The 25,622-nt window shown below is 33.9% G+C and overlaps 1 protein-coding gene across 1 annotated transcript; it reads right to left on the bottom strand.

Moving 5' to 3' along the window:
• Positions 1–1,044: 1,044 nt before the first annotated feature.
• LOC125056458 (ataxin-1-like) lies at positions 1,045–25,420 on the bottom strand. Its single transcript, XM_047659561.1, has 4 exons — positions 25,142–25,420; positions 2,153–2,538; positions 1,714–1,947; positions 1,045–1,399 (listed from the first exon to the last, which is right to left on the bottom strand). Exons 2-4 carry the CDS (start codon positions 2,528–2,530, stop codon positions 1,109–1,111), a joined length of 903 nt encoding a protein of 300 aa, XP_047515517.1. The 5' UTR covers positions 2,531–2,538; positions 25,142–25,420; the 3' UTR covers positions 1,045–1,108.
• Between the last annotated feature and the right edge of the window lie 202 nt (positions 25,421–25,622).

The raw sequence follows: 25,622 nt of genomic DNA, 5'->3' as shown, positions 1-25,622 counted from the left end.
CTTAATATTCTAAAACATATATTTTGTTTATTCAAGCAATACTTCATACCTACTCACCAATAACTACAAAATATCACAGACAGTGTGTTTATTATGTATACATCTTCTCATAGAAAAGTTATGTGTATCACACATGGACGAAAAACCAATAGAGATGGCATCTAATAACCATGACCATTAGATATATATCTCTATACAATATATAGATTTAACAACATTTACTTATAGTGAAGTCGAATTATTTGTCAGAAGTGTTCAGTTCAGAAGTTATAGTAAAACCTAACTACGTGAAAGAGAAAGTATCAAAATGCCCAGAACTATGAAATCCACACGGGATTGTGCAGTCACAACCATCAAGGAAGTAGAAACGACTGCGGGAAGCAAAGTGATCACATCGATGGAAACCCACGAACTTAATCAGTCAACAACACACAACATTTATGTGTATCTAACGCCTAACATCCATTGTACCTTTAACATGGAGAGAAACTACCGAAAGCGCAATTATCAGCAGACTGGCGACAAATCTCATTAATTATCACAATATCTACCTTACATTAAGATCTGGTATTTAACGATTTGTGCTTAACAAAATTACCGCTAATTAAAGCGATATACATCGTGTTAGATCCCTTATATCTTAAGTAGCGATTAAAAAAGGGCACCCAAAACAAACGGAATATGGACTTTGGCTTTATTACCTCGAAATTTTCAAACAATACAGTTTTCAAAACGTATAAATTCAAGGTTATAACGGAAAGTAATCGCGCTGATATGTTTTATTCCACAATGGAGTGTGAAAATTCCGTGATATAGCAACAAAACATGTCTAAGTTATATTTACATTATAGTACAGACGCATAAAGAAGCACCCGACTTTATAAGCACCTAGTTCTCGAATAGAATAAGCGTACGACTGTGGATTGCCGATCGCAGTACAACTGCGCACAGTGGCGCATTTTAATCACTGGGCGATCCATCTACTCACGTCAGTTACGTGGCGATAGTATCTGTCATGAATGTTTCGAGGCTCGATTTACATTTGTTACTAAATGAATCGGATAGCTCGAAGGTGTCTAAAGATCTCTTTACTGCGCGGTTGGCTTGTTCAGCGTTTCTTCATGGGAGGGCCGTCATCGACGACATCGGACGCCGACCACCGTCTTTTGCGAGCGTCTTCTTTGACGCTGAGGTTTTCTGGGTACGTTTGGGGTGGAGCGGGCGGTATGCTGCTGACTGTTGGGGTTGGCTTGCGGGCCACGAGGGAGACACACACATCTCCAACTTGAAGCCTCTGTACCCGAAGCCCATATCGCGCCATTGTACGCTCTGGTTTGCAGGACGCCCAACCGCGCCCGTACACGAAGAACGGATGTTCCACCGTCGATTCTAACTCCACCTGTAATTGAAAATTCTCTATTAAATGACTAGAATTTAATATTATTTATAATCTTATATAGTGTTTAATGCACTACCACTCGTAAATGTAGTTTTCGTATTATGACTTAAGTATCATTGGTGTTGAAGGCCGTCTATTTTAAGCCCCCAAAGGTTGAGCGCTAACATTAAATCGTTAAGATTTCGCTCTGAAATATTATTTTACACAAAACATCGATTCAAATATTACTATTTCTGGATCCATAAAAGGTCAGCACGTCAGAATATTTGTTTAGTGTTTTTCGTACAGCATGTAATGAATTAAAGTATCCTTACTTGTGAACGATTTCTATCATACGCCAGTGTGAGTGCTAGCCTGTCTCCTCGCTCGTCTAGTCTGAGCAATGTGCACTGTGTTAAGGAGAGATCCCCACTCCTCTCAGCACTCATAACGAAGTCTTCTGTCCTCATCTCCTCGACTCTCCGAAGAGAGCCATCCTCCAATCGGATTAAAGCACCTCGACAAAAGTAGGGAGCTGGTGCACCACGCTCTGGTGACATTGGTGGCTCCTGGAATACCCAAGCGAAAGTATACGTTAGTTTCATATCCAAAACATTGATGATGTTATTGTGTGCCTATGTTTAAACGGAAAGTACTGGTTATAACTTATATATATAATTTATTTTAACAAACGGATTTTTCGTTCTGAATTAAATACATATGTATGTTATTAGACTTACAATTATTATTACATTTAAAATAGTGGCAATATACCTCTCTAAGTGGTGGTTGAGGTGCCGGCGCCGACACAGGTGGTGAGTGCGGCGAATGGGGCGCAGGGGCCGGGGGCACGAAACCAGACGTCGGTCTCGGGCGCAGCGGGTACGCTGGAGGGGGCTGGGGAGCTCTCGCCCTGTACAGGTACGAGGCGTACGAAGCCGGATGGGGCAAAAAAGGGGAGTAGGAGGGAGGAAAGGGCGCGGGCGCTGGAGGCGCCGGCATATTTTCCCGTCGGCGTGGTGCATACCGCGGGTAGGGTCGGGGTGGAGGGGCGAGGAACTCCGGCGTCATGTTGGGCGGGGGGTACAGGTGGCTCAGCTGAAGCTGCCCCAGCTGCATCAGCGCCTCGCCGGGGAGGCTCGCAGAGATCATTGGATGCGCTGGAAATAAAAACATCCTTGTTAGATACCAGTATGTTGGCCTTGACACATTAAAAATGATGATGACACTCAATAAATGATTATTATTGTCAATTTTCTATTTTATTTTGAGTTTGATATCTCGCTATCGCACACATTTTAACTCACCATTAAACATAACCTCACATTGCATGGTAATTAAAGGATGCCAGATAGTAAAATGAGAATGCGATAAAAAACAATGGATTCTTTAGAACGCTATCGGGTTTATAACCACGAGTACAAAGCTGGTAATGAGCTGTTGTTCCCACATAGTAAGCGTACATGTGCGTTGCGTGACCGCTGATCAGATAAGAATGCGTCAACATTATAAATAGATTTTATAATAACCGAGATGAAGTAGCCGTGAAGTGCAATGCACGGTTCGGGGTTAGACTATGACATCCCATTGAGGAAAATATCTTTACCTTAGTTATTTTTGTTATTATTATTATTATTTATTATTAATTTTTTTGTATCTCACACACTTTTTTGTTGTGTTTTTTAAATATTTTTATTACTCTTTAATGTTAATATTCTACGGTTTCGATATTTGTAAATATGTGAGGAACATGTATACTAACTTTTTTAGTATAGTAGTTTATTCTAAGAGTACATTGTCTTCACATATAATTATTTAACAAATGTAACAAAATATTGTAAACCTATTTTAAAAGAGTAAGTGTGGAGTTTCTTGCCCATTCTTCTCCACACGAAACTACCTTTTGGAAGGGGCAACTAGAATCTTCTTTATATATTTTTTTTGACGTTCAAAAGTGCCATTTTAGATGGTCTAATTGAAATAAATGATTTGACTTTGACTTTGACTTATTTATTTGGCTAAGTCCTGTGTTTTAGATAACACATTTTTAAATATCCACAAGTTGAAATAATACCAACAGTTGTATCACATTTAAACAGTTTTCAATTACTCTGTAATTACAAGACCGTTAACGCAAAGAGTCATCAGAACCATAGATACAATTTTGCAAGTCTGTGACTAAAGATTAGTAAAACTATAGGTTTTTAATATTCACGAGCGCTAAATAGAATATGTAATTTGCGGTTTGATTCACTTTCCTGTTAGTGTCATCGCCCATGAAAACTCTGCTTTAATTTGAACTATCACACCTATAAATAACTTAAATAATAATGTTATAAATATGTAGTGTGATAGAATTTTGACCGAAGAAAGCCCGTTTAAAATTACTTCAAAGGTACTTTTTAAGTGCAGAAAATTTTATTAAGCTAACTCGACCTTGAGATAGTTCAAATTCAGTGCATGTTTTATTATTTCCATACGCCAAGCCTGAAATTGATATATGGACCTAAGATTCAAATAGTATGTCAGGCATCTAATGCTTGCCTTAAAATTTATCAACAATACAGTCGTATAAAGTTCCTGTGCTGTATAGGCATAGCTGCATGAATCTACACATATGAAAGTGTGTATTTAGGTAATATAAAGCGAGAGGGTAAGGAGCAAAGATGTTAATCAGCATTCCGGTACATGTTTGTGCAGTGAGCGATAATTTGAGGAACAAAGACTTGAGATGCACCTGCGTAAACAGTGCTTCTGTTAGCACGCGTCTTTGTCAAGGGATGTTTGTGTGCTAACGTCAGACTATTTAAATTACAAAGTTAAATAGTATAAGAAACAGTTAAAAATCTACGAAAATCAGGAATACTAACATCTAATTTAACAAATACGTAGAATGAAATAAGGTATATATATATTATACCCCAAACCGGAGAATTCTACTTATAAGAGATACTTTTAAAAACCCTTGTTTAGCTTACATGACTTAGTGACCACAGTACTCTTCTATCTCTTTCTATAGAATTTTGTTTACGCTATGATGAAAAGAGATACTTTCGTTAAAATGCAATTAGACTGTTTTCTAATGAATAAAGCTAATTATTCGATATATTTAGACCATAGTGAATTTTACGATACAACTACGCAAGCAAGATGAGCTGGTATCATATTATTCGTGGCTCAGTAATTGTGGTATAACACATGGCAACAATTATGTCAGAAACATTTCCTATACTGGTTTAATCGAATGCTATTTCGTTTTATTATATACGCGTTTTGAACGTAATTATATTAACTAACACGTATACTATTAATACGATTAGTAGAATTTATGGTTAGTAGTACGTTAAATGGTTACGTAAAAAGAGTTGTTATTAAATCAATTCTTTAATTAAATTTTACGCCCGCTTGGAGACATTCATGTATACCGTGTATATTAGAAGTATCATTATTTATATATTATCTAATATCATTAATGTATAAGTATACCGTGTATATTAGAAATGTCATTATTTTTATACTAGGTATCTAATATGTGGTTCTGATTTGTATAAAAAACCAACTTCAAACACCTGTCAACTGAAACGGATTAACAAATATTTAGACATAACTTTCGTTTCAAAATAATTTGTGGAACATACAATTCCTATATTCACTTATTAATAACAATAAATAGTTTAAAATAAATAATTACCTTCGGGTTTTTGATGTAAAAAGTTCGCTACTTCGTTGTAGTTAATTAATAATTCAGTGATTTTCAGTTCATTTTCGTTGTTATATTAATCCTATGCCGTCGAAATCGTGACTCAGTCACTCGGAACTTAGCAATAATCTAGAATTTTAGAAACCATTTAAAAGATTTCGTAAAATCTATTATCGTTTGACCTTGTTTGAAATTACGCTTAGCTTATTTAACCTTCCAAGAACCTATAGAATTAATTTTATTAATATAATATAAAGGATGCTCGATATTAATAATGGGACGGGATTATTGATAGGTACTAGGTAGGCATAGAATTGTAATTTCGATTTATTAGTATATAACCTATGTTATAACATCGCACAATTAAACAACAATATTGTTTCTAAAATACAGTAATTTCTTCGATATTGTTCTCGAAAAATCCTATTTTAAGAAATACTAATTGACTCTTTATATTGTTTTCTATCTACTCGATAGGTTTTCTTAATAACAAATAGTGTTATTTTCATGCTTTTTTAGTTAATTTTTTATAAAAACACTTAACTATGATTGGTTAGAAAATTCCCGAGTGAGTGATAAAAATTAAAACTCCACAATATTGTCAATCAAGGCGTATCAAATCAGTTAGAGTTTCACGCATTGACTACGCCTTTACTGAGTATTGTGTTTCTACATATATTTTACAAAGTGCCTCAAGGAAATGTACAAATTCTTTGGCTGACTCACAGCACGATGGGAGTGACTAAGGCATTTGTAACTCCGGATTCTCACTAAGGAACTAGAAAAAAATTTCCACAAGATTTCATCATTAATGAAAAATTTCGTATAATCGAAAATCTATTATTTAGTACTAAAAAGTCTCTTCTCATACTATAGTTAAATTATTTCACCATTACTACATTATCTCTGATTACATTTCTAACTTATTTTAAACATTTAATAATATATATAATGAAATATTCCTTAAAAAAAACATGTTTAAGAATTATTTTCATACGCATTTGTCCCGCTTCTGGCGATACTATAATTATATTAATATAAACCACAGTGATTTTCAAATGTAATATATTATGATTAAGATTGTATTATTCTGCAATATATATATAATAAACATTATTCATGACATAAATATGGTTGTGACAAAATTCATCTATCGCTAGTCTCTACACTAGGGAGCACCTGTGTTCTTGTTAACTAGATTACAATTATTCCGTGGTACATGGTGCTGGTTTAACATAATTTTTTAAAGAAGAAGTAGTCTCAGTGTTCTTACTAATCAAACACAAGTGTATAACACCCGAACCCAATCCCACCCAACCCTAGTGTGCCAATAACCAATCGACGGATTGTAATAGATACAAGCTATCCATCGGAGGTCGTATCGGTGTCTGTGGATAGACCTTTGTATGAAAATGACAGTTGACGAAAGCTCGATTTCAACAGTTAATTATTTTAACAGAATGTAACTTACACCAATTTTTTAAATAATTAAAAAACTGTTTGTTACGTTTTAAACATACACATGTATATTTTAATGTTATTTGTACGGTTTTATTTACTTTATTTGGTTTACATTGATTATCAAATATGAGTGAAAACTCGGTAAAATGGAACGACAAAGAGCATTTTATCCGTCGCCAAAAATGGATTGTCTTCGTAGGGTTTGGTTCTTGGGATGCAGATAGGAGATCGATCGACTGTCACGGTCTCAATCTGAGATTGTGGATTAAATATTGGGTTCGGGAGTAAGACATTAAGTATGCGTGAATATTACGTGTATGAGAATGGGTGTATGTGTATTGAGAGAGTAGCTGACAGTTGTTACATGCGTGTGCTATGTCTGTGTTAGGTTTTGGAACCTCAGACTCACATATATATTTGGTTTGTTACCCCCAATAGGACATGGCAGAAACTGTTCTACTCCATTCATCAGTATTTATAGATAAGGAGGTAACATGTTACAACAAACCAGATAAAAATTACCAAGCATTATTTACTGGAAATCAATCTAAAAGAACCGGGTAATAGAGCATTATAATGTTAGTCGACTATAAATCTCACATCTATTTGCTTTGTTTACGATACGACGGAGACGAAAATTAATCGAGCCAGCATTTTCATCTCAGACATGCTCTATAGATCGTTCTAAATCAGTATTTGGCGTTGGCCGCCGTCTCGTAGGCGTATAATTAGGTATACAGTGGGTTCGCCGCCCCACAGGAAAACTTCGCAATGAATGGCTGGGTAGCCATTAATATATTTTTAAACGCTAACAAATCAACGGTTCATGTTTGAATAGTCAAATGGATTTAATTAAGAAAGTTTTTCAGTTGAGTGACGTTTTGCTGAGTGTGACCTTGTAAAATTATAAGTATAATCTGTGTACTTGTAACACCTGTTCGCCTCAATGTGTTAGAGAGATCCAACAGGTAAAGTTCACTGTAAATATGTATTTCGTGAATTTACCTACTCAGAACTTAGATCAATGTTTGTCCTAAAATTTAACTAAGTACTGCAGTACGCATTCGATCACTAACAGAAATTAATGTATACGAATGGGTTTACCTAATATTTTAAATTTAATCAAAATTTTCTGTTTTTTTTTAATTTAAAATTTCCTGGATCGTATATGTAAATAAATATTTTTGAATAGATATCGTCTCTGACGACTGTCCACACTCAAAGCTAAGAGATAAGTAAACAAGGTAATAAATCCAGTTTTATAAATTAAGACAAATACTAATACAAATAATGTATCTATGTGTAACATCACGTAGTATTTAAGTAACAAACAAATAACGCTTAAATACATTCAACGCATTGAGAATGTTGCCTCTATAAAATACTATGCGTTGTCAGTGATTTGCGACGGTAAACCAGTAAATAATAACATTGCTAGGGAGACTGCGCGGTCGATAGGACGCCGCCCGTAACCTACTTCCGCTGTCCGTGACCTTGCAGTCACCATTCACGGCGCGTCTTGCCAACCACCCCTTGCCACCTACATCTCATACCACGTCCCACCCAGTGCAGACTGTTAGCAACCGAGATTCCCGGGCACAAATATGAAATCAAATATTGTTGAGACTAAAATCTATAACATTTAATATAAATTGCATATATGTAAATTTAATCCGGCTCGAAGGACCAAATGTTCGATCACTTATGGTTCAATTTTCAATAGCTACCACAATAATGTTAAATTAAAAATAAACACGTCTTCTCTCTTCACTTCATTTATTGCAACTCTAAACAATACCAGAATTCATTTAAAGGCGAGTTCCTTTGACTGTGTACTGTGCAAGTTCATTATATTGGTGACTCCCAGTTCTTGTTTTGAAATCACAGCTGTACTATGTACGTAACAGGGGTCCTGTGGGGCTCGAGAGGGCACCCAACGCCTCCACTCACCTTCCAGACCACTTTCTTCCCCCCCAATGATTTACTTCCTACGATCTGTTTACCAGATTCCGATGGCTTTTACTCAAATTGGACCCCACTTTCACATAATATCTTGATATATCAAATATATTGTATTTAAAATGGGATTACGAACATTAATGGAGCTTAAAACTAGAAGATAAACGAATATAATACAATAATTAGTTGTATTCTTGAATTTACTTTCAATATATATATTTTTATAATAGATAGTGATCATTTTATCTAACTTTTGTCTAACAGTAATAATATATAGATAGTATTATTATCACAGGAGGAAAACAACAGTTGTAAAGTATATTAAGTAGATGTAGGTATTATATATACTTTAATAATACAGATTCAAAAGAAACAATGCATATAAAATCATCTATTTCCCTTGAGAAATCCCAATATAAAAGCTATAACCCCATACGAAACAGGTGTGTCTGGCTACTTCCCTATTATAAACAAGCTGTTAATCGGGAGTTTAAACCCTAAAATAAACTATTTTAAAATTTTATTACCGTTCAACAGACTAAAACAATACGTGGGCTTTGAATATTAAAAAGATCTGTCAATATATGTTTATATTTAAATGTCAATGAGAATTCCACTATCAAATTCAAAATTGGAACAAGGATAGAAAATAGCCACTTTGTAGGTATGCAGTAGTAGATGGAAAACCGCCAACTAGTAATTGGCATGTAAAGAAAATTGGTTCGTAGACAGTATCGAGCACTGTTTATAAATGAGATGACACTGTCGGTAATACCGCAGCTGGTTATATTACTTTTATATAATCGCAATGTCGGTAATAGCCCGACTTATTGTAAAATGTCTTTAACTTAATTTTGGAAATAAATGAATATGTCACAAGGGATAATGGTGAATTCAATCGGTTTAATTATTATTGTTGACTTAATTCGTTACAAACATACATAATTTTTGATTTCAATAACTCAACATTTCAAGTACATACAATGTTTGTCTAGTTTTTCTAAAAATAATGCCAGCCAGCCTTATGCATCCGTGTAGGTTTATACCAAGTAAATACTTCATACAGTCCAAAAGGATTGGATTTACAAATACATACATAGGATATTTATACTTATTCCATGGCCAGGAAGCATCAAAGTCGCGTCAAGTCATTGATAATCGTTACGACCTTAACCTTATTAATATTTCACCACTCATTTAATTTTGGAATACGATTATTGTTAAGAAATAAGAGGTGAGTCATCGGTCTACAGTTACATTAAAAGGAAAACAAATTCAATAAGTTTCACGATGAGTTACCACGCTCAGATATAACCGTAGTATAATATGTTTAAGTTAATAGACACAAGTTGCTAAACATAGACAATACAATACGTTGAGGAAAGGTTGGAAGTAAATGTAAGCTGTGTTAGCGTTGAATGAACGCCGAGCCGGGCGCCTAGTCACGCGAACCTTACGCAATTTTAACAAAGTAGCTTTGTTGTCAGGCCATTTTAAAACTCGGTTAACGTCTCAATTGTCATGCAATATATGTAAATTCATTAATTAACACAAGTTTCACAATAGTGGCGAATGCGCAAATGTTGGAAGTAATTTGGAGTTAACAGTTTTATTGAGTGGAACACGCAATAGTGGAGGCAAACAACCCCGCCTACACGGCGCACGGACATATTAGCATACTCGTCATTATGCCGAGTGGACCGTGTCGCGAACTGGCGCGAAATGCAATGCGTAGGCGCAAGGCGTTTAGCGACGTTAAAACATTGGAGGAAAAAGTTTAAAAGACGGATATATGCTTACGAAAAAAACAAAAGACAGTAATTTATAATCATTTATTACATTCAGATCAACTAGGCGACTAAAGTATCCGTCCAGTTCCATTTTTATTAATAGCGCTAGGAAGTTAGCAACACTGGAACCCATACCCATACTAAATAGACCTTCGTCAAGAAGTGCTATCGTTTGTTAATTAAAGTTCAATGACCAAAGTACTATTAGCTAATACTTTAACGAATTTAGTTAATCGATATTGGTCTAATTTTAAGTTAACACGTGTAAATACAATTTCTTTATGTTGATGCAAAATGGCGGCTGGCCCACGCATTTTGACGTTTCATGAAAACACTAAATTTAAACCGTTATTAATGTTATTAACAATATATTAAGAACATTATCTGTTTAATTATGAGGCAAACATTTTGTACTTCTATTTTGGCTATTGCGTTACTATTAAAGAGATATTATGACAAATGTAGGTAAATGTTTGAATTGAGCAATTGTAGACTTCTATTAAGTCATTCATTGTAGTCAATATATGTGATAGTAATAAATACTTTAATGTTGTTTTTACGTAAATATATAGCAACATAATTAAAGAACCCGATAAAATGATTTATTCTAACGGAATACCTATACTAATGTGTCAACGACGGAAACAGGACAGCGCTAAGTGTGACGTTCATTTGTCAAAAAGACCTGAATTTTGACAGTCGAGAGTCATAGTTATTTTCGATCTTATTATATTATACATTTTTGACACTCATTAATTCTCAGAGTCTAGAATGCTAGAGTCTAATATCTATACTGTTTGCACTGTGATAAAAGCAGGACAGTGATTTGGTTAATACGTTTAGACTAAATTAGTTTTTATTTATAAGTTCTTAGAGTTCATATTACACTGCAATTTAGTTGCTAAACTTTAATAATGACGTACGTGTACATATCACCAACGTGGTAAAGTAATTAATTACTTTAATAATAATAAGTGCTTATAATGAACGACTGTTAACGTTCCTTTGACGCGAGGTATGAAATATGCAATATTAATTCATGTTGATTTATAAAACATTATTAAACTTTTATAAGTGATTATAGTGAATGACTTGAGAGCCGCAAATATTATACCTTAAGTGATGAAATATATATAGGATTATCATATCATATTGTATCATCATTACTATGTTTTTTTTACTGTGCTATTATAGTTTTGGAATTTTACGAGACAGAGAAAAATTTCTAGTTACTGTTAGCGAGAATCGAAGACAAAACATCCAAAAACGTTAACCACGAAACCAAGGCGGTTAAAATATGTTACACTGTAGTTTATTATTTGCTTTTGGAGTTAGCTTTGCGCCTAAGTGAAATGGTTTCAAAGAAAGGAAATTTAGAAACTCGCCAACATCCGTGCCACAAAAAGAATGTCTAGAATTGTATTTTAGAATGTTACCAAAACCAGGGCAAACGTTCAAAATCGCCTTTTCCCTGCAAATATATACATGACCTAATTGTCTAAAAATTCTCAGACTCCATTAGTATGCATTAGACGAATTTAGGTCTCAGTCGATTCAAATTAAAAACCTGAAACATACCTTCCAAACATTTGAATTGGATTGAAATAACACGTGTTTTAACACTCTGCTGATTTTCTGTTTAATTGATGTATATTTGCAGTTGTAATAATAACTACACACTAGGTAATAAATCCCTAGTGTCTATCCGTATAAACGCTTTCACCAGAAGATACATTGATTCCTGAAGAGGTTTTAGTATTAATAATAGTTGAAGTGGTGACAAAAATCTGAAAGATATAATATATTGATACAAATACCATTAACGTCATTTAGTCAGTTTTATGTTAAATATTAGTAGGTTAGTTAGGTATACGCGGTAAGACTAGGATACATGTACTAGGTATATAAATAATTAATTAGTTTGTTCAAATAAATTCAAAATGGACACCGTATTTCTAGTGAAGTGGCATAATAAAATACTTAAGCTGAACGCCACAGAATACATATTCAATCAATGAAACAATCAGCTAATTGGCAGCCACAGGCGATAAATACGTCATTTTAATTCAATAATACACTTTTATAACTAGTCCGATATAATCGTTTATTTAAAGCTAAACAGAACAAAAAATACAGTATTTACCATTTTTTTAATAATAAAAATAAAATTATAACAAGTTTAGTGTACAAAATTAATTAATAAGACGTTTAACCGAATACCTTGATAAATATGAGTTGATTGGATAAATTTAATATAAATTTGGATCTCTCGGCAATGGCCGACGAGCTTGCAAGAAGAGAATCCGGAATGATGCCGGCTGGCCCATACCCGCTCCTTCCCTTGCCCTTCTAGTGTTAACCTGGATTCGCCAAACATACACAGAACTCCAGAGACTCGCAAAACGCGGACAGACAGTCCGAAATGGCATCGCCAGCAGTTAACCCGCTAGTGACAAAGCGGATTCAAAGACTCAACAGAATTAATCTTAAAATAATGATAGGGAAAATTACGGGCCACTATCTCCATAGTATACATGTCTCTTTGTCCTTGGCGCGACAGACAGTCCCTCGTGCAGAGGCTGTTTTAGCGCAGAGGAATCAGTCACCCTCGTAGTCCTGGAATGCGTGGCTTCCCGAATAGAAATCCTCGGAGCAGTGAAGCTGTTAGAAAACTTCTGGAAGTAGCTAGGCTGGCTTAATTAGCCAGGACTTTATGCACAAAGAACCAAATGGGCGTCTATGTGCTGAAACGTCCACACTACATACATACATACATACATACATAAGTTACTATGACCGGCCAAGCGTTGCTGTGGCTAAGGTTTCTGTTATATTACATAGTAGTAAACTATTCAAGGGAAACGGTAGGAGAACACCAGTCATAGGGACCACCATGCTTTTTGGGTGGTTATGCCATTAAATTGTAGCGCCATCTGTTAGAATTATGACTATCAAATAATAAACAAATATTTAGCAATAAATTAATATTGCGGGTATAAATTGAGATGTAAGCTATCCTATGTTTTAAGTTAGGTTAAACTGCACACGGTGTGCAAATTTGATTGAAATCGGTTCAGTAGTTTAGGGGTCCATAGCGGACAAACAACGTGACGCGTAATGTATATTAAGATAATTTCTCTGTACAATTAAAATCCATCATTTTCGCTTTGAAATCGTAAAAATTTACACTATAGTAACTCGTTAGAAAACACAATGATGTTTTGCCAATTTTAAATGCAGACAAAATAAAACAGCAAGTGATCGATCAATCGCTCGCCTACAGAGACAGTGCCAAGTGTTCTAAACACTCGCCAGTACTGTCTTCCTTTATTCATACCTGATTAAAATAATTGAAATTACAATTGCATGGTGTTGATGAACTCTCGCATTACGTAATTGGATAACGTAACGTACGGCTGGTTTTGGTTGTTTCAATAAGTTTTTATGTCAACAGTGTTTTGTAACACGATCGAAGGTGTCACTGGAAGGTAACATAGAATTCGTCGATTTTAAAATCAATTTAGTTTGAAAAATGCATTCAATTTCTATAATATTTATAGTTTTTACTTATAAACCGTATGGTATGGTCCCTTTAAATTTCCTTACATCTTGAATTGTTTTTATTCTAATACATCGGGATAAATCTTGATAACTTTCAAAGCCCCGTTTAATAATCAAATACATAAGCATTAATTTTAATTAACTTTGTTTCAACAAAATAACATTGATTATGTTTAATTTTCTTATTTTAAATAGCTTTTATTCTTTATAAATCATTCTTTGGACATCTTTCACAACTATTCCTTGATATTTATCTTACATGCATGCATTTAATATTTATTTTCATTGGCAACCTTATTATCGAACTAAATTAATTCTGCGTCAAAAGTAACGTAGTATGTGTCAAGCAGATTTTATTGTAAGTTCGTTTCAGCTGGTTATGTCATTTGATTTTGTAGGTTTATTCTAAGTATAGTTTTATTCATAGCGGATCAAACCAAGTTCTACGCCCTATTTTGTATTTGCAAACAGAGTGGCCTCGTGTGAACAGTTATTGTTCCTCGTTATAGATTCTATGCGTGAGTGTTACACGGGCTAACAGTCTTTCCAGAATATTAATCGCCGATCTAAGTAACCGCGTGTCTAAACCATCTGCTATTACCACTATTGTATGTTAATATATGTCTATGTTCGACTCAACCGCCTGGATATCCAATGAAGGGTGAATATACCCCAATGTGTGGACACGCTGATTTTTTATTTTACACACAAGGGTTTTGCAAAAATAAATATCTGCTCAGTCAGTACTGAGTTCTTGTTCTTGAGTTCTCTATTCTCAGTAGAATCACACGCATTACTAAGCTGATGTTTTATAGACTAATTAGACCTCATCAGTCTGATATTAACTAAAGGTGAGAAAAACATTCTTCAGATAATTTAGAATTGTTTGTAATGATTATATTCTTTACGTAATCATGGGTTTTCCAAACGGGTATCCTGGGTAAACACTTGTTTTAAACGATTTCTAGTATTTGTTTTACATAAAGTCCATACATAATAAAACAAATATGACAATGTTTAATGTAAAAAAAATCAATAGACGCCAGCGCCATCTAAAGTTACCTGCTTTAAAACATTAAAGTCATAACAAATTAATATTCATTTATCACACATTGTTTATTATGAAAAGTACAGATAAAAAACACGTGACTATATCAGTTCGATTTTTAAAAATACATTTTTTTAATTATAACATCGAGAAACTTCCCGCTTGGTTACCGAACTATATGTCACGCGGATAAGATAATTCTATGTAAACAGTTACTGTCCGTGTGTAAATATCAAGTTACCGAAACGTATATTATTACATACTAAAACATTTGTAGTGTAAAATATTGTCTATGATTAAAAAGATATCTCCGTGATCGAGTGATGAAAAATTGTTCTTAGAGACTTGACAATAATACTTAGCCTAAAGGCCGATTTACATTATCTTAGTGTTTAGGAGAGTGCTTTAGTACAACTTGAAAGGCAAGTTCTTTAGCGTAGCGGTTACTAAAGCAAGTAGCGATTACATGTTTCAACTAAAGTACTATCCTAAAACACTCTCCTAAACACTAAGATAATGTAAATGGGCCTTAATAGAGAATTAAAATGGGCAGTCATCGCAGCCCATGAACACCAATTTTAGTGATTGTGTTGCCGGCTTTTAAGTGAAGATTTTCGTCAAGGTAGGAGACAAATTACCATACCAGGTTTTGCCGCGCACCACCACTATGTGAAACCAGCTGCCCACTGAAGTATTTCTAAACCAATTCGACTTAGGGTCCTTCAAGAGCGTACCAATTATTAAAAGGCCGGCAACGGTCTTGCGAGCCTTCTGGCAATTTCAGTGTCCATGGGCGGCGGTATCAGTTTACATCAGGTGAGCCTCCAGTCCGTTAGCCTCCGTTAGGAGAATGGTTCTTTTTTAAACAATAATTTATTTTTGTTAGTATTCGTCTATACCTAATTATTTTTTTTTCAAAGTACCAATTAATAAATTAATTAGTCTATAAAGTATAAAGCCTAATTCTACATTATTGCACAACACTTTTATTTAGGCAATTTTAGAGGCTATCCTTGAACAATTTGAATTTAAATTTATAATTAGTTATACATAATTAATATAAAAATGGCGATAAACTATGCCCCGTTTATCTTGCAATGTCTCACGACCTCGATCTACTATAGTTGAAAACAAATTTTGTAAAAACAGAATTATCACAAAAAAATTGACTTTAAACCTATAAATAGAGATAATAGAAGTTTACCTATTTTGCAGCAGCATTTAAACAAAATAATATTGGTTTTCGTAAACAATCGTTGCGAAATGATTATTAGTAAACTTTGTCTGGTTGTATGAACAGCACTGTAGCGGAATCAATACTTAAAAGGAAATTGTAGGGTATAATTACAAGATTCGACGTTTTGTAAGAGAGTGATTATACAGCCATAGAATCGCTGATTATTACAGAGTAAAGTCCTTTACAATAATAATTTATTTGCAAGAATATGGTACAAAAATGTTATGGTGTTACAATTGTTCGCATATTCTGCCACACATAATGACGGGCAAATTTGTCTTAAAATGTAGAATAGAAGTTACAATTATATTATGAGTCATAGCATTATAGTCAATTCTTATATTATTTTATCACTACATCATCACATTATTAAAATATATTGTTACGTTATCAAATTAATATGAATTATGTTTCACGCAAGTAATCATTAATAGAATAATACACTTTTTTCGTAGTACATTAAATTAAAGAGATATAACTAGAATTCCTGATAAAATCATGATAAATAGAAAATTAATGATGGTGAAATTTTGTTCTCTTTCTTAAACCTGGACAAAATTTCACAGATTTCACTAGGCCAAATCATTTTCAAAATTATACCTTTAAAACATGTTTTCTTGTGTTTGGTAAATTACTTATCTATGGTTTCTCGCGTCCCTTTTGACATACGCGAACAAAGATTGTTGTTCCTAGTCTAGACATTAGTCTATGACGCATGTGTTGCCATGTGTAAAATTCAATACAATCTCTGAGAAGTGAATGACGCGTGTATGTGGAGCAAGACAATGCGTTGAGGACATCTTGTCTGTGTACTAACACGTTTTCAGGGAATTACAGCAATCGCGTGCCGGTATCATAACGAATCTTTCTTAGAATGCCGGAATTACCATTATTTAACATACAAATACATTAGATATATAATATCTATGATATATTGTAAATGCCTATGCTCTTTGCAACGAGGATTTGATATTGCAATTTGATTATTTATATCTCATTTTTTTTTTTTGAAAAAATGGCGGGATGTGTCATATTTTGTCAAATTTTTTGTTCCACGAAATTGTGAATTTTCTAGAGATATATATTTTTTATACATAAGACAAGGCGGCATGGTCTACAGGCTATACCTGGCTTTAGGTGTATAGTAATAAAAAAATACGATGTAAAAAACTGATGTTAATTTTAAAAAGTGACATTTGCTTTTAATCTGTGGGTAAATCTGTATGGTTCTAATTAAAATTACCATTAATAATTATTAATGATCATAGCATTTTCCTTGTCTAAAACTATCATAGAAATAAAGATTTTGTCTCGAGGATTCTTTTAATTATTACTTTACGAAAAATAATATTTACTAATTACTTTTTAAATTAATTACTAATTAATTCTTGTGTTTTAATTTGGATAAATATGCAATATTAATAGATTGTTTTTCAAACTTGGTTTTATCTATGTGACCTTGCACTATCATTCTTACACAACAAAAATGTATTCAATTAATAGTTTCCAATAACTGTTATGTAAAACTATTCGATAAGAAATCGTAACGATAAATGAACGCTTACTTTTTGCATAATATAAGTTAACATTATCGGTATACTCGGTAAGTCGTCAGTGGAAACCATTATCCGCGTACAATAGTGGGGTCTTAGCGACCCTGAATTTTATCACGATATCGTCGGTGGTAAGCCACGGTGAAATTAATAGGCAGCATTGAACTTGAACGCTATGCGTGAGTGACGTTGAGTACACGTGAACAAGCCCGCAAGGCCACAGACTACAGAGCCACTGCCACATCACTACAGAATATTTAAAAAAAGAACAAATATCGACTTATCTGTGGGAATTTTTCGCGTGTAGAAGAAGCAAATAGAAGCCTGTAGATTAATTGAAATTCGAATATTTAAAAAGAGATAGAGCAAAATTTATTTATAAAAATTGCATGGTTATAGACATATAAGAAGATTAAGTATTGGTATTCATGCAAATAATATTTTTTCAAATATTATGATAAAAACATTGACGACAATAGTCTATTGATTGATAACTTTATATCAGCCGTTTGTGGGGTGAAGGCTAATAATATTACAATCAATACACTTGTTACCTACGTGTGTTTATCTTTGCGATATCTGTTAAATAAAGAAAACACTATGAATGGTGAATAGTTGAGTGATAAAAGTATTACGTAGACTTTATCTTTAGGTTATATAGTGAATATTTGATAAACATTCGTTAGCGTTTAAGTACCTACTATGAATACTTAAACGCTAACGAATTATATTAACGATCTACCGATGCGCAAAATTATTTTTGTGTGTATGGAAACGAAATGTAAGTTATACAATATACAGCTAATACAGTGAAACTATAGACATACTCTATTGTGTCGCTAGGGGCAGCCGTGGAAAATAGAAAAAACTTTTTTTAAAGGTTGTCAAATCTTGTTTTTAATGATTAATATTGAATATTATTTAAGACTTCAAGTTTTCATTAGCTTTATACAACTGAAACTTTTCCCAACCTCTGTGCCTCATTCTTTTGGACCGCTGCTCTTTGACAATCCAGCTGACGACGCTCTTTATACTAATTACTAAAAAATAGCTAACGTATCTTTTAAAAGTGCCCGATGATATAAAGAAATACTTCATCTAGTTTTAAAGTTTATTTCACTGTCATATCAGAACATAGGTCTCACTGTTTATGTGGCCCAATGTAAATGAAGTCGAATATAGACTTTGTTCAACCAAAATCGGTATTCTAAATTCAAAATAAAATTGCCAACGAATGATGACAATGACATATAACAATAGCTTTTTGACGTCGTCATTGCATTCTAAAACTGTCAAGATAGCAATAATGACTTTAAATGTATCATTTTCGGACAATAGGGGCCAAGATGCATTGTGTGATGAATTTGCATATAACATTATTGCATAAGGCTATTTCGCAAATACACGGCAGTGCAGCGAAAGCTATGATGTAATCTGTGCCAGCGCAGCACCGACTCATTGATTAGACTAGTGAATGTAACCGGTTGTAACCAATCATTTGTCTATGCTTTTCAGTGAAAATCACCGAAAATTTGGCATAGAAAACTTAGTTAATTGTTTTCTTGGTAATTCATGGTGTTAAAAGCAAATGTTCGATTAGTTTATCCTTCATAGGTTTTAATAATAAAAAAGTGTTGCCATGTTTAAAAAAAAAGTTTGGTGTACCATCAGAGTTATATATGTGAAACTATCAAACAGTGCAAAATATTGTTTGTACATTGTTTATTTGTCACTAAACATCACAGGGTAACAGTTAAAGGGCCATATTAGTAAACAAAACCTTACAGATTCATTGTTTGCATAACAATGAATTATTTAAATGCAAATCATTTTGTGATACTATTGTTTGTTTCAGAGAAACGCCTGATAAGGAACGTATGCTATAGATACTATACTATAAATGACAAGCAAAAAATTTAAAATTGGAACAGATTATAAAAATGTATGCTTTACATGATACACAGTTTATATATTACTAAGTAAGCTGTGGTATGCGAAACAAATGGCACTACAACCTTTTTAGGTCTGAGCCTCAAATTTCTGTATCTGTTTCATTATCATTTGTCAATCTAGTAGCAAGTAGGTGATCAGCGTCCTGTGCCTGACACACGCTGTCGACTTTTAGACCAACTAAGGCAAGCCCGGTTTCTTCACGATTTTTTTTTCACCGTACGAACGAAATACGATAGAAAGTCCATTGGTGCACGAGGATTAAACCTACGACCTCAGGGATGAGAGTCGCACGCTGAAGCCACTAGGCGAACTCAAAATACATTGTAAACCTTATTTTCCATTTGATTCTTTTGAAAAAATAAAATGATCCAAGAGCCACTGCATTTATCCGCCAAATAAAAGTGTGTTGGTTAATAATAAGGATGTTTTAAATAAGACACTGTCTAAAGTGCAATCCGCTAAATTGCTATATTACGTGAATTCAAAAGGAGAATTATCCTAGTAAATTGTCTTAAATGGGTTTTACTGTACTTGATTATAAATAGACTAATCTATCGAGCAAAAGTCTGCATTTACCAGATATTCTACCACTAATCGACATCCTATGTACGGCAGGTTTAATTATAGCCATGACAATATTAATAAATTAAGAAAGGGCGGGTCAAGATCACCCTTAACCGGTTACCGAGCATAATTTTAATGAAAGCTGATGAAGTGAAAGGGTTATGTTAGCAAAACATTGTCTCATGTAAAATGTTCTGAAATAAGTAAATAAAAATAACGTACCTGAATTACTATTAAAACGTCTTCTCCGTTTAATATTCATGAAAAATACTAATTTCCATACGACAATGAGGTAATTACGAGTATAATCAATAGAAAATAATTATATATGTATAATGAGTACATCAATTTCGTTGGCGATAACTGGTACATGTTACGATTGTGGATTTCAATATACAAGAAATCCGAAACAGTACTTTCATTGTTGACACATTATAAAACCGTTCTTTTGGCCGTGAGAACATAATTTCAATGCAGCGTTCATCAATTACCGTAATATAAGCCACATTTAACTGGGGAATCATTGTTTCATGTATGAATTAATACAAGAAATAAAACAAGCTGGATTTTTGCTTACTGTACTTACATCTAGTCTCAACTATACGTTCTCAATTTAAATTTGAATAGTACCTATTCTTTACAACTTCGATTCGTGTCTAGGACTGTTTTTTTATGGCATAAGGGGCACCTGGGCCTAAGGGACGCTCAAAAAGGACAGTCGCCCATGGACATATGGCATTTTAGTGGGTGTGTCGCCGGTCTTTGAGGAAGGAGTTTGCCTTATTTTTAAACAGTTGATAAAAGTCTCGTACGGTGATAAAACGAGACAACCGATCAACCAAAACAACTCTTCAGAACACTCTCCATGGTACACTTTGTAGAATACGAATGTGCAATCAGTAATACATTATAAGTATTTACTTTTAAATATATCTAATAATCTAACAAAGCAACTAATATGAAACGTTGTTTCTAAATGATGATAAAATTAAAAGGGTAACCATGTATATTTCATACCTCAATATACAAATGTAATCTCATAAACAATCTATATGTTATATTTATATTTCTCCACTCGTCATTTAATAAAATATTCGTTATTATCTATATAATGTGAGCAAAATATTTGGCACTGTTCCCACCTAAAATGAAAGATTCAATGAAAGGAACGAGGTGTGAGGTTTAATATGGGTCGATAATTAAACTCTTGGGTTGGTCACGGTTTCATCACTTTAAGGGGAGAGGTGATCCTGTGCCTATTAAAATGCGGCAATGTATCAAAGCTAACACTTGCCTCTCGCTTCACTAGCGTTAATTCGGTCGTAGATATGCCCGGACATATAGATAGACATAGAAATCTCGAACCCTGAGATAACCACACAAACAAAACATCAATGGCGCTATAACCTTTTTTAGGTCTGGACCTCAGATTTCTGTATCTGTTTCATGATCATTTGTTAATCTAATTCGCAAATAGGTGATCAGTTGAATTTTTGGGTCTAAGGCAAGCCGGTTTCCTCACGATGTTTTCTTTCACCGTTCGAGCGAATGTTAAATGCGCACATAGAAAGTCCATTGGTGCACAGCCGACGATCGAACCTACGACTTCAGGGATGAGAGTCGCACGCTGAAGCCACTAGACCAACACTGCTCTACAGTGAGATAACCACAATAAACACAAATTAATCGTGTATATCAAATAGATAGAAGTGCAAAATTTTTAAATATATTTTCTGATTTGGAAGTACTTTTTCAGCGTTTGATATTTCTCACTTAGTAGTGCCATCACAAAATAGTTGCACAATTTTGTTAGCGATTGCAAACCGTAAAGATAACTCTTTGTTTTGAAACCGCGCTTATCAAACATCTGTCTATTAATTATTAGAAGCTGAACCCGCTAATTAGTTGTATATAGAATTATAACAATAAATCGATGTTTGTAAGCAAGAAGCGCTGATGTTGCTATAATTAAGTCCTTTTTGATTTGGTTTAGAATAATAATACTAAGTGGGTTGCTATCGAATGGGCGTAGTTTAAGATGAAAGGGTAATTGAGACAGCGCGAAAAATTACTTCCGTATGTCAAAATCTAATATGTTACGAGAATCTCTCTCTCTCTCTATGTAGACATCTTACTCCTGAACCACTCTCTATATTGAATGATCTAAGCGTAGGGATGTCGAGACGCCAGTGTTATATATTTAAGGTATTGCAAAACTAAAAAAAAAAAATAGCTAATTTTAAATATTCTTCATACCTGCATGTAGGCAATAAAATTGATTAGCAAATTTCGCATTTAATTTTATATATAATTTAGCTTTTATTATATTACGTAATCATTTTGGTGCTAATTGATGTAAAATTGGAATAGACTCTTATTCTACAACGTAAATCAAACTATATCGTGAATATTATAAGTATGGGCGTATTAAGGTACCTACGTGTAGGATCTCGGTCTGTTGAATCTGTCCCCTTTGGATATAAATACACCAAAACACCTTCCCACATACTATCTTTTATGTAAGACAGGGCAAACGGTAGGAAGTTAAGTTAATAAAAGGATTCAGAATTTAGCTACTCGTTGGTCTGATTAACCCTAAAATTTATAGAGTCATTATTAAACTATTCATAAAGAACAGACTTAAAAAAATACTACTTTTAAATAAAACGGATAATTTAAATTTGTTCTCGGCCTTTGGGAGGGTTGTGCGGTACCGGGCGAGTGCTTAAACCGTACATGGAGGGCACGGTCGAATTTCTAAGGCAAGCAGTGAGTATGCTACCTAAGAAAGGAGACTGTGAAGGTTCAGAACGTAGCAATACGTTCTAGCTGAGGATGGCAATTACAAGTACGAATTATACTTGACGCTGGCTAATGCACAAAGCGTGCGAGAGCCATAAAGGAAAAAAAACGGAAACTGCGATTTTAGTGTGAACCATGCTTTGTTTGGGAGCAACAAAACGATTGTTTTTTGTTTAAGTATATAAAACATACTAATCTAATTATTATATTAGTTATCTAATAGTAATTAGTTTCATAGTAATGGCTCCCATATGTGTAATATGTCAAGGTTAAATAAACATTTAATTATATAATTTTTCTGCAATACTCTGAAGGTCGTAAGGTTACATAAGGTTTACGTTACGTGACACGTCACGCTAGGCTGCCCAATTTGGGGATCTATATAGATCACTTTTGAATTATTAATAGATCAACATGTTTCTAGAAGAATTATTTATCAGGAATGGTTTTTAGTCTACAATTTAAAGCCTTAATTAGTGTCTTAATTTAAAATTAAAATTATAAAAATACTTTAATTGCTTCTGATTATATTTCTATACTGTGGTAAAATGGAAAAAAATAATTATTTAATAGAATAATCTCATTAAGCTTCTAGCAATAGAATACCAAAAGATAAGATAATGTTAATGAACTTTAAAATTCCCTAACATCTCAAAAATGCAGTTATAATCACAATTTTATATTCGCAAAAACGTACGGTTAATTTTATTCTGAAAATTAATTGCCAAGTTGAATTTCAAAGTAAAGGATATGAATTATTTTTGCGTTCATTGTCCTATTTATTAAGATAACATTTTAGACATGCACAAACATGTACATCGTTGTAAACTTAGTAAATTGTAGATCTCGTGTAAGAAGTTCAAAGTTTATCGGACAGTGTTCTGTACTTTTCCTTGTTGTTCTAATTTTAAAATCACTTGTTCCTGGTAAACAGACGTGAGCCTTCCAATAAAATAAATGTATCTTTTTGTGTAAATTATTTTTTTTATGGTAAAAATGCCACGAATAATTCTGTGTTTGATTCTTTTTCTGTTTAATTGTGTTTTACTTATAAAATATAGGTCGATCTGTAAAGTCCGAATATCTTACTCTGTACTTATGTTTCATAATTTATGGGTACGTATCTGTGCTTGTAAAAAAGTATTTCACTGTGAATATGAGAAATCCTCTAGTTGTGTGCGTTACGAACTAAATGATCCACGTATTTGAAACTCTTAAGTATCTAATTGTTATAATAAAACTGTTTTCAAATTAATTCATAGATAATTTTCACGTCAGTCTATCTAAACAAAAAAGTTAATAAGAATGTGGTTACAATTTGAATAGCAGCCAGTATCTGAATCATTTGACGTATTTCAGTTGTGAATACTAATTTAGAATACAATTCGCAAGCCGCCCATATGAATGCAAATAATTCAATTGTTTTTGTCAATGGAAGGTCAAGTAGAATAAAAGTTTCCTTTGTTGATTTCCAAAAGGACATTCCGAAGGTTGTAGAAAGAGCGAGGAGTAAACAAATCGATTGACGCGGTCGAAAATAATCTTTCTGATTAAAAATTGTAAATATTATGACGTCAATTATGATAATAGTGCTTCTATTTCGCTTCAATTGCATAGTTTAGTTTTACATTTTGGAGTTTGCACTCGATTTTGCAGTGTAATCGAATTTTGACGAAAAACTTCACGTTTCAATTCATTTCGTAAAGACCGAAGACCCATGTTCGAGACAGGTAGAGTCAAAATGTAGAGCGTCGAGCCGGCTCAGAAACAAGCTAAATAAAACAGATCAAGGCCCTATTTCATAAATACAATCAATTAACATTTCAGAGCTAATGAATAAACATTATTAAATACTCTATAGAAACAAATTTGAGCACCAAACGAAAGCTTGGGAATTGATAGTTTGTCGCAATCGTATTTTAGTCTTTCGCTATACTAATGCGGTGAATGTAAATCTTCAATTACGGGTTTGTGAAACGAGGCTCAGGGAGCAGACGTCTCGGCGTAGAATACGGACACGCACACACGCCCACAACGCACACAAACGACAGACGAAAATATCACTCGTATCACCATGCAAATGGGAAAGCGCATAACGCCAGCTGTTATAATCCTTACGATTTAAAAGTCCTTACGTTTCGTGGTACTGTCGTAAGACGGTCACGGGCGCAGCATCGCAGGCCGCGGGTCACGGCTCAAATCTCATCCAAAGGCGCCGTGATACACAGAACTGGTTTCGTGGGCGTTGGATTCCAATGGAAAAATACACGAACGTCCACTAGTATTCGACACTCGCGATATCGCGGTACTGCGGTCACACAGCAGGAAAATCAACGGGTGGAGATTAGCATGAATGATATTAACAATTTAGCGAAACGCGGACGAGGTGCGACGTCGGTGCTGGTCGCAGCGCGACTGGTGGCAGAACTACGCTGACACCGACTCCCTCAATAGAATTGCGCTGAAAACGAAATAAAAAGCATTAAGTGCTTTTTGTGCCAGACATGTTTTATGATATAATAATGCACTTAGGGAATTAATTTAAAAGCTTATGAATGTAGTTTATTTTATTTATTTTCAAACTTATGTAAATCACGAGTCTTCACCTTTGTTGAT

Source organism: Pieris napi, chromosome 15 (assembly GCF_905475465.1).
Source record: "Pieris napi chromosome 15, ilPieNapi1.2, whole genome shotgun sequence".
In the NCBI taxonomy this organism is placed as follows: Eukaryota; Metazoa; Arthropoda; class Insecta; order Lepidoptera; family Pieridae; genus Pieris; species Pieris napi.
This window is presented reverse-complemented; position numbering and strand designations above follow the sequence as displayed.

What these genes read in the sequence shown, in the direction of transcription:
- LOC125056458 (XM_047659561.1), bottom strand. Translation starts at nt 2,530, where the DNA reads ATGATCTCTGCGAGCCTCCCCGGCGAGGCGCTGATGCAGCTGGGGCAG. An exon ending in CTCAACCACCACTTAGAGAG is followed by an intron (nt 1,948 to 2,152) that starts GTATATTGCCAC and finishes TGGGTATTCCAG; the next exon opens with GAGCCACCAATGTCACCAGA. An exon ending in ATGATAGAAATCGTTCACAA is followed by an intron (nt 1,400 to 1,713) that starts GTAAGGATACTT and finishes TTTCAATTACAG; the next exon opens with GTGGAGTTAGAATCGACGGT.